Source organism: Fundulus heteroclitus, chromosome 21 (genome assembly GCF_011125445.2).
Source record: "Fundulus heteroclitus isolate FHET01 chromosome 21, MU-UCD_Fhet_4.1, whole genome shotgun sequence".
NCBI classification, from domain to species: Eukaryota; Metazoa; Chordata; class Actinopteri; order Cyprinodontiformes; family Fundulidae; genus Fundulus; species Fundulus heteroclitus.
In genome coordinates, this window is record NC_046381.1 from 11072690 (window position 1) to 11089130 (window position 16441).

General features: G+C 41.2%; 1 protein-coding gene across 1 annotated transcript; it reads right to left on the bottom strand.

Moving 5' to 3' along the window:
• Positions 1 to 1697: 1697 nt before the first annotated feature.
• On the bottom strand, positions 1698 to 15034 carry nom1 (nucleolar protein with MIF4G domain 1). Its single transcript, XM_021310929.2, is given in 12 exon segments — positions 1698 to 2298; positions 4920 to 5029; positions 5112 to 5243; positions 6970 to 7102; positions 7247 to 7368; positions 8036 to 8206; positions 8720 to 8830; positions 8940 to 9263; positions 9973 to 10168; positions 13958 to 14070; positions 14143 to 14314; positions 14316 to 15034. Coding segments are annotated over 12 exon segments (2481 nt in total). The 3' UTR covers positions 1698 to 2120.
• Positions 15035 to 16441: the final 1407 nt, after the last annotated feature.

A 16441-nucleotide genomic window follows, 5' to 3' on the forward strand; every position in this document is an offset into this window, starting at 1 on the left:
TACTTTTCACTTTTTTTTGTCATGTTATTGACTGAAAGGGTTGATTTTTAGAGCATATCTAGGGCAATGCGTCACACCTAAAGGATTTTTGTGTTCCTATAACGGCGATCACTGTTAATCGACAGCAATGCCTGAGAGCTTTTCACACCATTTATACAAGGTTTACTGAGTAATCTGTTGGTTATCTTCAGCTGTTTGCTTTAGCAGGCTAACCTTAAAGTTCAGCGCAAGGTCAGCCGGTAAAACTCAAGATACCGTCAGCTGACAGATCTACTTTCTTTCACCAGTAATTTCTCACCCAATATTGCTCTCCCCTGTTGTCTTTCTGTCCTACAGTGCACTGAAATAGTAATCCCACATAAAATTGACGCTACCCTTCAAAAAGTATTCATACACTGTGAACTTGAATTTATGTCGCGTCACAACTGCAAACTTGAATGTTATTTTATTGGGATTTTATGTGATAGACGGAAAGTTGAAGATGATTCATGTTAGGTGCAACGTATGGATCGCTCTAACATTTTCATATCTTTTGATCTAAACCAGGGGCGTCCAAAGTTTACGTCAAGCGGGCCAGGATCTTTTTGTCCAAAAATATCTGCGGGACAACAACAGTAAAAATAAAAACTTAAATGAGGCAAAAACATTATTTTACCCGGCGAACGATACATTTAACATGCAACATTAGCAAAAAAAAACAAGCCCAAGGGAGGCCAAGATGAAGGGATCCCCACCATGCCCGAGAAATGTCAATCTTCTCTTGTGGAAAACCTACAGCATCCAGTAGTCCTGGGGGGGTGTCTGAACCATTTCATTGTAGCTCTGCGATATGTTCAGGGACACCGTCTCACTGAAAAAAAAAACAGACCACCAACTCTGTCTCAGGTTTTCCCTAAGTTTCCTTCCATGATCGCTCCGTATTTAGTTTCATCAGTCCCTTTATCAACAGTGACCTGCTTTGCTTTCCATGCTGGAAAACACATCCCCGCAGGATGATGGTGCTGCAAATGTGTTTCATAGTAGCAAAGGTTAGAGGATATTTCACGGTGACAGTTATGTGCATTATTTACTCATTTAGTGACTTGTGAAGGCTTTTTTAAGTTAAGAGATATCAGAGTAAATGGGGTCTAAAAACAAACCCTGTTCACTTTTTAGAACTTCATCAATTACTTCCCCTGTTCAAAATTACCCATAATAAAAGTTTTGATGGACGCGGTTATAACATAATAAAATGTGAAAAGGATCAAGAGGTATAAATACTTTTACATGTTTTTTTCCCCCCCAACATTTTTTAGCCATTATTGCATATATGGTTTTAAATGGAAAAATCCCTGACTTCCCGTCAGTTCTTTTATGAACTAGTGACAAACATTTGATGCGGCTGACCCTGGTGGCCGGTTCCCGACCCCTCCCGGCCTCTGGCTGCCCGCCCTCTGGCTTTAGAATAATAACAGGCATCAACTGAGCTAATTTATAGGAGCATCAAATGTAACAGAATGACTCTGATATGCCAACCATGTGGGAAATATACCGGTGTCAGCAGGCAAACAGGACAGGCCATTTTCAGCGTCCCCGGGTCATATTATCAGGGCGTGTAAACACCGAACGACGCTGCGCAAGTCAAAGAGAAAAACAACAACAAAAAAAACACACAGCAAAGAGGAAAACTAAAAAAAAAGGAAGGGTCAATGCATCAGTTGAGTTTAGGATGTAAAAACTTTTTTTTTTTTTTGCTGGGAATATAAAGAACACACACAACAAAGTCAGACTTTGAGTGCACACAGCCTCCAAGAGGGCAAACATGCTAAAATACCAAGACAAAGGAAATTAAATTAAACAAGACGTCAGAAAATAGTTATGTGGAGAAATGGGATTTTTTATATAAACAAATATACACAGATAACTCTGATAATGTAGATTACAGAGAAAACACAAATCTTTAGTTATTGCAAACAAATCAGAGAATGCCAAATATAGCTGAACTCCAGAAGTGGATCTCAGCGCTGCATTTCAACACTACACTATCATTCTTACTCCATTTGTGTGTTTTTTTAGGCTGTTCCTTGTGGATTTGTTTCTGCCCAACACGCCTTATCACAGCACATGTTTGGGGGTCTGTTTCACAGTTTGAGCTTGGCGTCTTTGGTCTCCATTGCTTTGGTGGCGACCTGAGCGCGCTCCTGCAGCAATGCAGCGTGCTCGGCCGGCCCCTGAGACCGGCAGTTCTTCAGGAGGAAGTGGCCGATGAAAAGCTTCAAGCCCTCGCGCAGCATGCCCAGCTTAGGAATACCTGAGATCCTGGTGAAACAGAGAAACGAGAGAAATTTGTTCTCGGACATTAAAAAAGATGTCAAAGCACAAAGGAGACAGTCCGTTTTACTTTTGCAAACAATCCGCGTCTGAAAACGCAGGCGTTGTCCCGGCGGAGATGGATGTTACAGAGCGAGTTCCAGTGACGCATGTAATGTGGACAGCTGAACAACGCCCCCGGGTCTATCATATCCTCCGGAAACGCACCCGATTCAGCGAGTGCTACAGCCTGTAGCTGCGTCTGGATGACGGTCACTTCCAGCAGGACTTCCGTCTTTCCAGGACCCAAACTTCAAAAACGGAACGAAAAATAACTACAAAACTTTTGGAATGAGTGCATTTATCCTAGATGTGAGCAGGTAAATAAGACGATTTGCCAATGGAATAAGATTTTTGCACTTAAAATAGGAACAACTCATCTCAATCATATTATTTCAAGTGCAGTATATCTAATCATCTGATTTTAGGGGTCAACATACTCATTTCATTGGCAGATAATCTTATTTACCTGCTCAAATCAAGGACAAACGCACTAATTTCAAGAAATTATTACTTATTTTTTTGTTCTGTTTTTGCAGTGCAACATGAGGACCTGCTGCTCTGCGGGAGACAGATCTCCCTCTGGGACGCCAACTACAGGGGTTTTTGATGAGTAAATCCATCATTGCTCAATAGAAATATAGCCTATCTGTACTGTCTAAGTATGTAAGATATAAAAAAATGTGCGTAAATAAATGAACGAGGAGGACCCTTAAAGTGACGCAAATTGACAAAACAGTTCAGATTTTCACAGTTTTGCTTTGCTCTAGTCATGCATATCTACCACGCTGTTTGCAGTTTTGCTTCGCTCCGTTTGCATCACTCTAAACGTGTCCTCTGCATCTCGGACCGTTAACCCGTTCTTGAAAGCTCTTTTACAAAGGGATAAAATGTGAATCGCTCAGTCCAAACGTCTCGCTCGCGTTTGCACCTTTAGGCAAACACACAAAATGATGCATAGCTCTAAAGGGTAAGGAAAATGATCCATAAGCTCAAACAAAACCGGCATCTAAGCTCAGTCTGACTGAAAGGAGAACTTCCATATTTTAAAGTCTTGCGATTTGGGTCTGGACTTTGACTAGGCCAGTTTAACAAACAAATGTGCTTTGATCTAAACCAGTCTAGCTCTGGCGGTATATTTACTGCCCTGCCGGCAGACGAACCTCCTCCCCAGTTCCAAGCCAGCTGCAGCCTCTAGCAGGTTATCTATCTATTTAGCTCCATCAGCTCTGACCAGCGTCTCTGTCCCTGGTGCAAATGCCCGTTACCACTGCATGATGCTGCCACCCCCCACCATGTTTCGCCACGTGGATGGTTAGTTCATGACTAGGTTATCTGATACTTTTCTGACACTTTTTGCTTTCTGGGTGAATTTCGTGTGACCGCAGCATCTTCTTCCACGTCTGTCAAGTTCCCCAGAGGGCTCGTGGCAACTTGCAAACAGGATTTGGCTCTACATCGTTGCCTTTCCTTGTTGTCTGTGGGCTGCTTCTCAGGTCAGTGCTCTCCGTGCCCAGGCTGTTAGTTCAGTAGGACAAACATGCCTTAGTAGCTGTTACCAGAGAGGTATTCATGGCTTGTAACCTAACCCTCCATAACTTTGTCTGCTGCGTTCCTCGGTTTTGTTCATTAATGATTTTTTTCCATATAAATAAAAAGACAAAACAAAAAAAAACATTTATTTTTGTTTCCCTTCTTACATATTCATATTTATAATGTCTTCATCGAGAGCAAAGTGAAACTGAAGTCCTTGTTTGGGCGCTCAAACTTTTGTTGCGTTCAGACCAAACCCGGCTTGAGGGACGTCTGGTTTTCATGCAAAGTCCGTGATGGACGCCGCCTCTCGGGCGTCGAAAGCTCCTGCGGCACATTTTACGCGTCTGGTCTTGCGCTAGGGCTGGACTTTAAGGCCAAAACTTATATCACAATACATTTCTTAATTTCCGCCGATACAATATGATTACGATATCGACATAAACAAGATAAGTACCTCGGAAAGACAGCCAAGAATGCCCCCAACAGATGCCTGTACAAACTTAGGACAAGTATTTTCTCATGTTTATAAAACTCCTCCAAAGAAGCATTTTAGAAATATTTGCTTTATAAAAAATAAAAACGTCAGAACGTCAGTGACAAATGCTGTAACCATAGACTGTGATGGATATTGAACTCTCAGAAATGTCATATCACCGTTAATGAATAAAGTAATATTGCGATATATATATATTGATATTGAATTATTGTCCACCCTTATGTGGCGGCGTTTGTTTTGATGCATTTCGCCCGTCGGGCACGGCGCGTTTTGAGATTTCAATCGTTAGATCACACATGGTGGACTTTATTTACCGAATTATGAAGTGGATGAATACAAGCCTCACTTTTTGTGGTATCCTAAGAAGAATACAATAAACGTTTTGGTTGTAATGTGACAAAATCTAATTTACAAGGAGTAGGAATACTTTTGAAAGGGATTGTATAGTAAGAGGCATGATAAGTCTAGTAATTCAGTGCGTTTAACTTGTAACAGCATCTGATATCTGATATAAACCTGCAAAGAAACAGCGACTCACCTCCCAAATATGCCGGCTATCTCCTCCGGCTCGGTTTCTTTGAGCAGTTTCGTCAGCACCTGACGTAGGAAGCGCACCTTGGGCTTATCCAACTCCCCGAACTCTATCACCTACACAAAGAAAGAGAAATTACAGCGCAAAAGGCAGGTTTTATCGGATTTCTAACCGAATGCGCTAAAACAAATGACTTACTTTGAGGATGGCGAGCGAGAGGCATTTCCTCTGAAGGAAGTGAGTGACCAACTGGACCAGATTGCTAAAGGCGCCGCTGGGCAGGTTAGACAGCTCTCTGAACTTGTCCCATAAGGAGAACTGGAACGTCATCTAGCAAAGCAAAAACCTGGGTTTACATTTTTATCAATCAGCAAACAAATAAAGGAAAAGTGAGCTAGACGGGCGAGGGCTTCAGCACATATTAGTGAACACATCCATCCATATGAATAAACTATTAACATGTGCTTCATACATATTTTGATCAAGGACAATCCATCGGTAAAGAGGGGCTACACACTGCAGTGGAAACATAAAATCCTGTGCAAAGAATTTGGATCATCCCTTTAACACTTTATAATTTTCTCCTTAAGAACCAGACCTTCTTATTCTTTTAAAGTCATCATAATCAACATGCCGGATACACTTTCAATCAATTTTCTGCCCCGACTTCTTTCAGAAAAAGCACTCTGCTAATAAAACCAACTCAATTTTAAAGAAATGTAACTCAAATAATTTTTTTACCCTAATGGAGTCATGGATTACAACTGATGAGAACCTAATATTCAGTTTCTTAAAGGAATATTAAATAAGAATTGCAAAAACATGGTGCAACTATTTCTTTTGTACCTATTCTACATCTTCAATTATTGCTGCTGAATCCCTTTTAGAGCCGAACGTCGGATAATTCCCTGAGAACTGGGAGGTAAAACCTGGACATCATTGGAGGCCAAAGGTTAACCCCTCAGAAACAGTAAGTGACTGCATCTCCATCCAGTTTACACGTGAAGAGCAAACATTCCCAGCAGCAGCTCCGGCTAACGCTCTTTGATGAGGACAATGGCCACCGGTCTCTGATATGAGCTGCTGGCCGACGTGGCAGTAATGTAGGAAGTGTGGTCTCCCCGGCCCCATTGTTTGCACCCAAAGCAGCACGGAGAGGCGTTAGGGTCTCCCACGCTGCAGAGGTGAACCGGAGGACGCAATCAGACCGCGCACAAACACAGACTGGGTGGCCGCTTAAATGCCTGAGTGGTTATTTACGTGGCACTTTTCATACGTTCAAATGTAGCTGAAACTGTTTCCCTCAAAAGGTCCCCGACAACATCCAGTAATTCAAATAACAGAACATAAAAAAAAAGCACAGTAATTACAACAAACGATGCTTCCTTCAGTATCTTTTTAACGTGACTTAGCAAGTTATGCTAACTCCATGTAACGTATCATTAGGTGAACACAGTTAATTCATAGCTGACCGCTAATTTCCTTCTATTCTCTAATTGCAGGTTAAACTTACTTTAGAAATTATGTTTCAAACTGTAATAATGTGTAACTCAGGGCTAGACGATATAGATAAAAAAGCTTATCTATAAACTAGAAATCATATTAATCAATATCGATAGTTAACAAATTAAAAACATGTATTTTATTGCAGCCCTGGTCATTTTATGCTGTTGCTTAGCGACCTGTGTTTAGATACAGAACACACTAATAGTGAATTCAAACTCAGCCCTTTATTCAAGCAACTTTTTACCAAAGCTGTCAAAGCTTTTAAAAAACAAAAAGGAACGCGTGCTCTTTGAACTCCTTGAAGGGGGCGGGGCATACCTGTGTCTGCGTTGTGATTGGTTGGGAGAATGTAATGATTGTAAAATTAACCTACATGGCTAGAAAGCAAAAGGAAGGAAAACTATTATTCTATTGAACTTTTTACTGACCAGTTCTTCTTTCATCGATATAAATCTATCGATTGATATATATCGTTACTGAATTATCGTCCAGCCCTAGTGTAACTATGCATTTATGATATGATATTTTACACGCTTTGCACTATCCGTACCTGGAAGCGTCGATCTTGGGAGCAGAACTTCTCTCCGAGAACGGCGTAAAACGCGTTAAAGGATTTCTCCTGCAGACAGCAGTCCATCAGAACGTGGACGATCTCTCTCTCCTGCTTGTCCTTCAGGCCCATCCTTCGCCGAGCAAAAAAAAAAAAAAAAAAGAGATTCACACAGGAAATACAGCTTAAAATAGAACTGCTGGGAAAAAGGTAGCAAATGTTAATTCTTTGGGAGAAATTATCCCTATAAAAGGATCAATGGTCGGCTGAAATGAACCTCAGCAACTTCTCAAAAGCATCCAGGTAGTCCTCACTGGTCATAAGGACACAGAAGATGTTCCTCCGGACCTCTGTGTTCATCCTCTGTTTCCTCGCCAGCTCTAACACCTTTTGGCTGAACTGGTGGAAAGAAAAGACAGCAAAGAGGAAAAAAACTAAAACAACATTCAGCGTTATCTGTTCGGTCATCTGTATGCACAGGATCGTAGATGCAGAACTAAAATTGTTCTGAATGCATGCCTCAAACAACACATTCATTTAAGATTTGTACCTTCTTACACCTTCTATTGTTGTATATAGTTAGCTAAATGTTCTATAATATTAAACTGATTCCAATCAAATATTATGTACAGTAAAAATTAAAAAGGGGGGACTTCCTCTAAAATCTCCCAACTAGAAGAAACAGACCATCCCTACAAGCTGAGGGTCCACTTCCTTGAGTTGAACCAGTCTTAGGCTGCAAAAGACTTCCGATTCACAACTATGGACCACTTTGAGTTGCTCTATCAGAAAGAAGCTCACATAAAACACACAGAAGTGTCTTTTTGTGCCAACAATTAATGTGAAAAAACTTTAAAGGGGTTGAATAATTTGTAAAAAAAAAAAAAAGACTGGCAGATTGGTTTGATGGTATTGACTGCATCATTAAAAGGCTCCATGAATTCTGGGAGAAGACACATAGGAAGTAAGTTGAAGGAAACTGTCCCGACTCCTCCGGCATCCTCCCAGAATGCATCAGAATCCACTTTGGTCCAATGGTTCCGGTCACGCAGCTCGGTTGCTCTACCTGTCCTCCGGCGGCAGTCTGCTCTGACGTCGGGTCGTCTTGCTTGCTGATCATGGGCGCCCCGCTCCACGACGAGCCGACGATCCACCAGCGGCCCACCTGCTCCGCTTTCAGGATGTTTTCCAGAGACACCCTCAGCTTCAGATCGCTGCCTGAAGCGCTGCCGTGGATCTGAGTATTAACATTAACCGGCGATTAGTGACGCTGAACTCATTTAAAAGGTTCACAACAGCTTTAAAACACAAAACTAGAGTCTAAAAAGTCATGTTGAATGTGATATCAGCACTTTTGACTTGGACGCTATGAAAGAAGGACTCTGGTGCCACCTGCTGGTAAAATAAAATACTGCAAATTGTAGTTTTAAAAACAAGGATCCTTATGTAGTGGGGGAAAAACTGGAATTAGATTTAAATATTTCATATTTTCTGGAGAGATGTGGAAAAATGCATTATGGGGAAATATTTAGATTTCCAGACTATGTTCCTTACGCCATTCTTTAAAACCTGTATGCATTCGTCCGCCTGCCTGCCCATCAATTGCTGTACTTGTGCAATGTTAAATTTTGCTTTTGTATTCAAAAACTGTTTAAAAATGGAAATTTTAATCACAGTTAAAAATAAAAGTGTGCGAAACCCTGATAGCCCTGGCTGCAGTTTTACTAATGCATGCATGGTCATCACCCACCAGCGTCCTCTGCAGCTTCCTGAGCCGCTCCACAGGCTCGGGGTCGTAGCCCGGGATCTTCCTCATGTCGTTGTTCTTTAAAGCCAACATGGTTTCCAGCATGAAACGCACCTGGATGAAAAAGTTAAATCTTCTAGCGGCCGCTTAGCTTTACACATAAAAAAACAAAAACAAGCATTTATCGACTTGAGATCCTCTGATGGTCAGAAAAGCGAGCTACCCTGGTCTGATCCGTGAACTTTGCCCCCGCGTCGCCGGCCTTGCGCTGAGCTTCGGCGATGAGCTCCTTGAGAGCGAGAGCGTCGTCCTTCCTCAGGCCGAAGCCGACGGTCCTCAGCACGAACAGAACCAGCTCGATGTCCTTCTCTGTGAACGCCGCCACCAGCAGCTTCAGAACGTCAAATATGAGGACGGAGTGCACCACCTGGAAGTTGTAGAGGTGAGCGACGATGGCGACCAGGTTGTCGCACTCTTTGTCCTCGCTGGCGCTCCTGTAGGCCTCGTCAAACCTGCGCACCACCGTCTCCAGGAAATGGGCTCCCACCTGGAACGGGACACGATGTGGTCAGCTGACAGAGGCACGTAGCACAAACTAAACCTGCCCATGCGTCTAAGAGAACGCGGATGAATTAAGTTAAATAGTACAACCAGGGTTCCTACACATTTTCCTAGCACAAAATACCAGAGAGTCAGAATTCAGCCCCCATTGAGCGCAGGTTTTAATTTTCGGATCAATAAAGCCCAAAGTCCACATGGATGGACAGACAAGGACTGATGGATGGATGGATGGATGGAAGGAAGGAAGGGTTAATGTCCAAATGGACAGAAGTATTATGGATGGTTTGACTGATGGATGGATAGTCAGATGAAGACAACACCTCTATGCGCATATTTTATTTTGAAATATGACAAAAAATGAACTGGAAGGAAAAAAACTTCATAAACTGAAACATTTATCATGTTTACAATGCGGCCGGGAATAAACTCTAAAAAATAAGACTTTATTTTCAACTGGAAACCCCTGCAACCCTTTACCGACAATTTAAGACCAGGTAGGACACCTGTACAATAATAATTAATCTTACTTATAAATGTTACCCTAGGTGCTTGGTAAAAAAAAATACAAAATTAAACGCAAACCTGTGGGAATATAATAGATAACTGGGGTAAATCTTCATTACTGTTCAATTACTCCAAAGAGCTTCAGCTCAGAAGTTAAAACATGAAAAGAAAGTAAAACGGGAGACCCTCACCTCCAGACCCACAGAGTGATGAAGGATGCTGACCAGCAGCACGTGCTCCATCAGCAGCCGGTCGGGCATCCGGTCCGGCGTGACGCAGGCCGCCAGCAGCACGTCCGTCAGGGTGTCGCTCATGTCCTTCCTGCTGCGGCTCATGTACAGCTCCTCCAGCTGGCCGCAGATGAAGGCCATGTTGGGCTCGCTCAGCCTGAAAGATGTCACAGCGGTGAGAACGGAGTACCTCCCTGAAGACGGCGAGCTCGGGTACAGGAAGCTTTTGGATGTCGCAACACCTAATTACATCCAAGCTTCAACCACATGATAGAAATGGTCATGATGGTGTGAAAGAAAACCACTGAGCTATATAATACACTGGAGTGCTAATAGCCCGCTGTTAGAACGAGTTGCTTCGAAGCCACCAGCCGCCATATTGGTACTCCCTATTTTCCTCCAGTAACTAGGTAATACGTGTGCTACAGCATCGAATAACGAGGATTTTCTCATATTCAGGGGGGGCTTAAGACTTATAAAATGTCAAATGCCATATAGTTTTATATTATGTTCTAAAACTATCAAGTACCGAGAAAGTCATGTGCTGAAATATTTGGCATTTTATTAATCTAAATATTATATATATATATATATATATATATATATATATATATATATATATATATATATATATATATATATATAATTTATAAATATATAAATAACAATATACAAAAACATATTCACATATATACATATACACATACTTATATATACATATTTATATATTTAATATGAATAACATGTAAAATGATTCAGCACCTAATTTTCTAGTAGTTGATAGTGTTAGTACATCCACCGACTGTAGAATTACCTGTGAAACGTTTTCACACAGTCAGAAAACTGCTTGTTGTTGCAACCAAATCCTATGGGATTCTGTGAGAGTAGGGAGTAGCAAGATGGCGGCCAGTGACTTCAGTTTTTCGGCAAAATCAGCACTCCAGTGTATAATATAGCTCAGTGAAGAAAATGGGTTAACTGTAACGACTGTCCGGCAGCGTGGTGCTAGCATCCTGCTGAGGGAGTCAGCGGTGCCCGGTTGGCACGATGGCCCCCTCCTTCTTAACGAGATTGGCTGAAGCATTTATTGGTTTAACGAGGGAAGCCCTTAAAAAGGAAGCCGTCAAGTGCCTCATTAAAAGCCCTCAATTTAACACGACATCCATGCTGATGATTACGCCACGGCCGGGAAACGCAAGTGCCGCAAAATACAGTTTGTAGTTTTGTGTTGAAAAGGTTTAAATCCATTTTTTATTTTTATTTAAAGACATTCTTAACTGGGTCAAAATTTAAAAGTAGGTAGTTTAAATGGCTGAACAATTAATCACATGTGCAATATAATCGAAATTTAAAAAAAATTTTTTTCCAAATAGCAGAGGTGTGCAATTTTTGGCTACGTAACAGTCAATGGATCAGACGTCCTTTAGGTGTTGATAATATTTAAAGTGGGTTTGCCAGAGAGTTGCAGCAGTGAGATCATCTGATTTTATTATTTGTTATAGAGTTTATATAATCAATACTTTTTTTTTTTTTAACCAGAAACCTTCAGGATTCTCACCATAGCATTAAGTAGCGGTCAAACTGTTTAACACATAGACTTGTTTGTTGGATGTTCTTTATGTTTAGCAAGGGTTGACGTCCAACTCACCAAGCTATTCTCTTTTGAATAAGAATAGTTACATTTCTTATTTTAAATCGTCCATGTTTGCAAACATCTTTATCTACAGGGCATTTTTGTTGCGTGTGGTTAATGCAGAGAAAAGTCAAAATTAAAATCGTAATAATGTTTGAAATAAATCACAATTTTGATTTTTGGCTAAATCGCCCTAGTAGTTAAATTAATAAAATTCATGAATATTTGATATGTATGCTAATAATTGGAAGTTTACGTTTGGTTTCCTCAAATATATCATAACACATTGTAATATTTAAGAGAGCCAAGGCACCAAGGCTGAGCAGGTTTTGTAAAATCTTAACACAAAACAATTAAGTTAAGGAAAATTAGTTGCCAATTTCTGACAATACTGGTAGTGGGCAATAACCTTTGAAAATAATCTATTTCCTAATATATACAATGGGAAAATTGTTGCGTCTCTGCAAAGGATTGTGTTTTTCTCCTTTATTCTTATTTTATTCTTATACAACTTGCATTTGTTTTGTTTATTCCATGTATTTCTACTGACCACCTGTATGTTTGTCTTTGTGTAGCACTTTGTCACCAGAGCAAACTCCTCATACGTGTAAAACACTACCTTGCAAAAAAGCTCATTCTGATTCTGAAAATAGTAATTTTTTTTTTTTTTTTTTTTTTTTTTTTACCAAAACCACAAGACACAAATCGGTTTCACAAGCATGTCAGGGTTTTTGTATGGTATGGTATGGTGAGAGCTCCAGTAAAAGCGTTCAAAAAAACAAAAAACAGACAAATTTTTGATGCATGGCATTTTTTCAAATGATAAAATAAACTTGATGCAGATTTATGCACATGTGCGGGCTCGGACACTCCACACCCTCCCCCGTGATTTTACATTTGCACATATGCGACAGGAGGGTAAATAAACACAAGCTTTTGCAATTTTCCTAAAAACTGGTCTCTAAGGCGTTAAAAATTCAGACAGTTTATTAATATTTGTCCCGGGTGGCGATAACTGAAGTTAAGAACGGCAAAACCAAGACAGATATGTTCACACTTCAATCTTTAACATAGCACTTTTTCACGAGAGAGAAACAGGTGTAGCGCACGTTAAATAAAGGCATTTGCTGTGTGTCATTGTCTAGATCAGCGGTGCCCAAACTTTTTGACTATTTGGCTTAAATTGAAACAATGAATAAAAATGAATAACATAACCAAAAATTCTAACCCTGCCTGACAAAATACGATAATTTTAAGAAAAGATATTAAACTGTATTCAGCCTATTTTATTAACATAATTCAAATCAGGTTGTCATGCACCAAAAGTCTAACCAGACCCTAGCCAGATGGATTTCAGTCCGCCTAGCTCCACTCACATACATCTGGGACATCGCTCATAGAAAGTGATTTCTCCAACCAATTTTATTGTCTAGCTAATCAGGACGCAGGGCTGGAGTTTCATAGATGTGACGTAGTGGAGAAGCGACCATGAGACTGTTTTGATTCAGATAGCAATGGCGGCTCGCATCGAGGAAGCAAGCGTTAACATTGATGCTGCTATTTCTTCCGTGTTGTCCAATCTCCCTAATATTGTTTCATTAAAAGAACATCAGAGAACGGCTCTGAAGGCTTTTGTTGGTGGAAACCATGTTTTTGCCCTTCTCCCGACCGGATTTGGCAAGTTTTGTTTTCCCGGGCGCGGTTAGCGCGAACAATGTCAGGAGGCCTTTAGTCCTCGACGCGTTCGGCCCGGGATCGACTCCGACCCGCGGCGCTTTGCTGCCTGTCTTCCCCCCTCTTCCTGTCAGCTCACTGTCAATAAAACGTGTGCCACTAGAGCCGCAAACACATTTAAAAAGAAAAAAAAAAGTTTTGTTTTTTTCTGAGTCGCTCTCACAGCGTCACGGGTTGGCTTCGGTGTGAGTGGTTGAAATAGCACGTTGATAAAGATGACAGACAAGTGGCTTATCCAATCATATGCAAGGATTTCTGATAAGGCCCAGCCTTCTGAAACGCCATTCCTATGGATCTGTTCCAGATGGATGAGTGGAGCTAGTCTGCATGAGTTAAAGTTGCACTATTTACTATGAAATTAAAGCGAATGGAAAAAGCATGCTCATTACAAGACAAATTTACCTTTATTAAAAATAAAAAGTTTCCATGTGCATAAAGCCAACAGCGATAGTTGGCCAAATATTTTCTGAAATTCGGTCGGCGGGCCGCACAAAACCAGCACAGGGGCCACGGATGGCCCCCGGGCCACACTGTGGACCCCCCCCCTCTGGATTTTTTGCATTGCTGCAGCAGTGTTACCTGTTCAGCAGGCCTTTCACTTTCCTCCTCAGCGCCTCCAGCTCAGCTTTGCGTCTGTCATCTCCGGCGTCTCGCAGCTGAGGCGGGACGTACTTGCCGGTCGTCGCGGGGCCCTGTGAGCAACGAGAGAACGGAGGTTAATGCCGGAAAACCACAAACCGGCCACGCTGGGAATCTGAACTCACGGCCTGCGGCGTGACGTCAGGATGGAGAGGTCGCCTCTCGGTGTCCTCCTCGCTTTCATCGCCAGGAGCATCATCAGCACCACTTTGGTTGACCTCGCTGCCATCGTCCGTCTCCTCCTCTTCCACGTCTGCCTCATCATCTTCCTCACTCCCCATCTCTTCAGCATCCTCAGCTTCCCTCGCTCTCCATCTCAGCTTCCTCGTCTTCGTCTGACATGGAGGAGTCTTCCTCCTCGTCCAGCTTTTCAAAGTTCTCCTTGGCAGTGTCCATGTCCTCGTCTTCCTCCTCGTACATCCTCGCTCCTGATGAGCCGGAGTCAAGCACCCCCAAGATGTAATCCAGGCCATCGCTCACGAAGGACTGAGGGAGACTTTTCTTGTTTTTCCTCTTGTTCAGCCCCAGGCATCGCTCCAACTTCTTTATCTCCCTGTCCTCTTGCTCGTTTGCCTCCAGCAGAGCCATTTTCCTGGATTCTTGGAGCTTGTTGGTTTTCTTGCCTTTCTTGGGGGAGGATTTGGATCCGGACGAGTCTGATTTCTCTGGGGGAGCCTTCTTTGATTGTGTTTTTGATTTATCGGGTTTCTTCTTCTGACCCCGGGGCTGACTTTCAGACCCGCCTTCCAACTTCTCACCAACATCTGGGGCAACACCGACGCTCTTTTTTCCTTCATAGTGGCTTTTCTTCTTGGCTTTTTTCAGTTTTCTCTTTTCTTTGCGCAGTTGTTTTCTGCTTTGGGTTTTCACCGCTCGCAATCTCTGGTCCCCGTCGGCTTCTTCCTGATCCTGACCACTTTTACTTTTAACAAACTCGCCCACTGCACTCATGTACTTCTGTAAGACCACATTCCCTTTCTTCTTCTTGCTGTTCTGCTTCCATTTCCCCGCTTTCATTTCTACGAACACCTGAATAAAAAAGAGCTCAACGAAGCTAACTCAAACCGGCGACAATAAAATGTCCACAAAAACAACCCAAATGATTAAAAGGCTTCCTATTTGGATTAAACAAATACCCGAAACTGCACATGGAACTCCATGAGGACAGATTTGTTGATATGACACGTGACTATTTACTTCCGGGTTACGCCGCAGACGTTGAAATGAGCGGAGAGCTACGTCAAAGCGTCCGTCCGTCTGCGGTTGAGTAGCAGACTTTATTTTATTTTATTTTTTTAATTTATTTTATTTTATTTTATTTTGTGGAGTAGCAAGCTTCAGACTCGGGTTCGAATCCTGGTTGCATCACAAAAACGGCCGAGTCTCTGTGGAGGTTTTAAATGACTCGCGCTGATTCGCAGATTCATAGATACGTCAAAACCTCCGCCATATTGGAAGGGGTAACGCTGGCCAGTAAACGAGTGACATGGACGGTGTTAAAGCATTTTCCGGTTAATTAAACACTTGCTACAGCTAAGACACCCATGAATTCCCAACAGTTATTTCAAGTTATTTGTGCTTTATAAACATTAAGTGCAGTCAGAAATGGGTCAGCGATTGACCGCAATATTGATTTTCATGCATCACTATTGTTCCAGTTCCTTATGAGGTAAAGAAGTTTTCTAAAATTTGCTGTAAAATATATGTGCTAGGAACGTACCTCTCGATAAGTCATTTAAAACTACCTCAGATTAAAGTATTTGTATCAAATAGTAATTATATTTATAAACCAATTAGGTCAGAAGCTATGTTTGCATGTTAATGATTTTAATAAAAATAGACAACAAACAAAAACAACAAACAAACAAAAACAAACTAAAAACTCCTGTCTTTACACGCATAAGCTTTAGTTTTGACACATTTATTTCAGCTTGAATGCAGAATTGACAGTAAACAAATAGATAAAGGAATAAAAATGTGTGACATTTTCCTGCATGCTTTAAATGTGAGAAAATGTAGCACCATCTGGTGGACAAACAAAGATTAATAATTGAAAGGCCATAATAAAAGAATAGATCAGTTTTGGCATTTATATGTATCATTTTGGGAACTTGAAGAACTAAGATGGCAATCATAGCTATTTTTAAAGAGCAGCATACTCCACAAACTTGAACTATGTGTATTCAACATTGCCAAAACGGTTTCAACATAAATCAAAATAAATGTATTAAATAAAAGCAGTAAAAAAAGAATGGTACAAAAATATCCATTTAGTGTTAAGTTATTAAAAAATAGTAAACATACCTTGGGAAATGTTAAAGTCTCATTTTCATGTTGGATTATTTCACTCTTTTAATGACATATTTATCCCTCATTAAACATCTTGTTTACATTGTTTTTTATTGATCCTTTTATACATCCAGT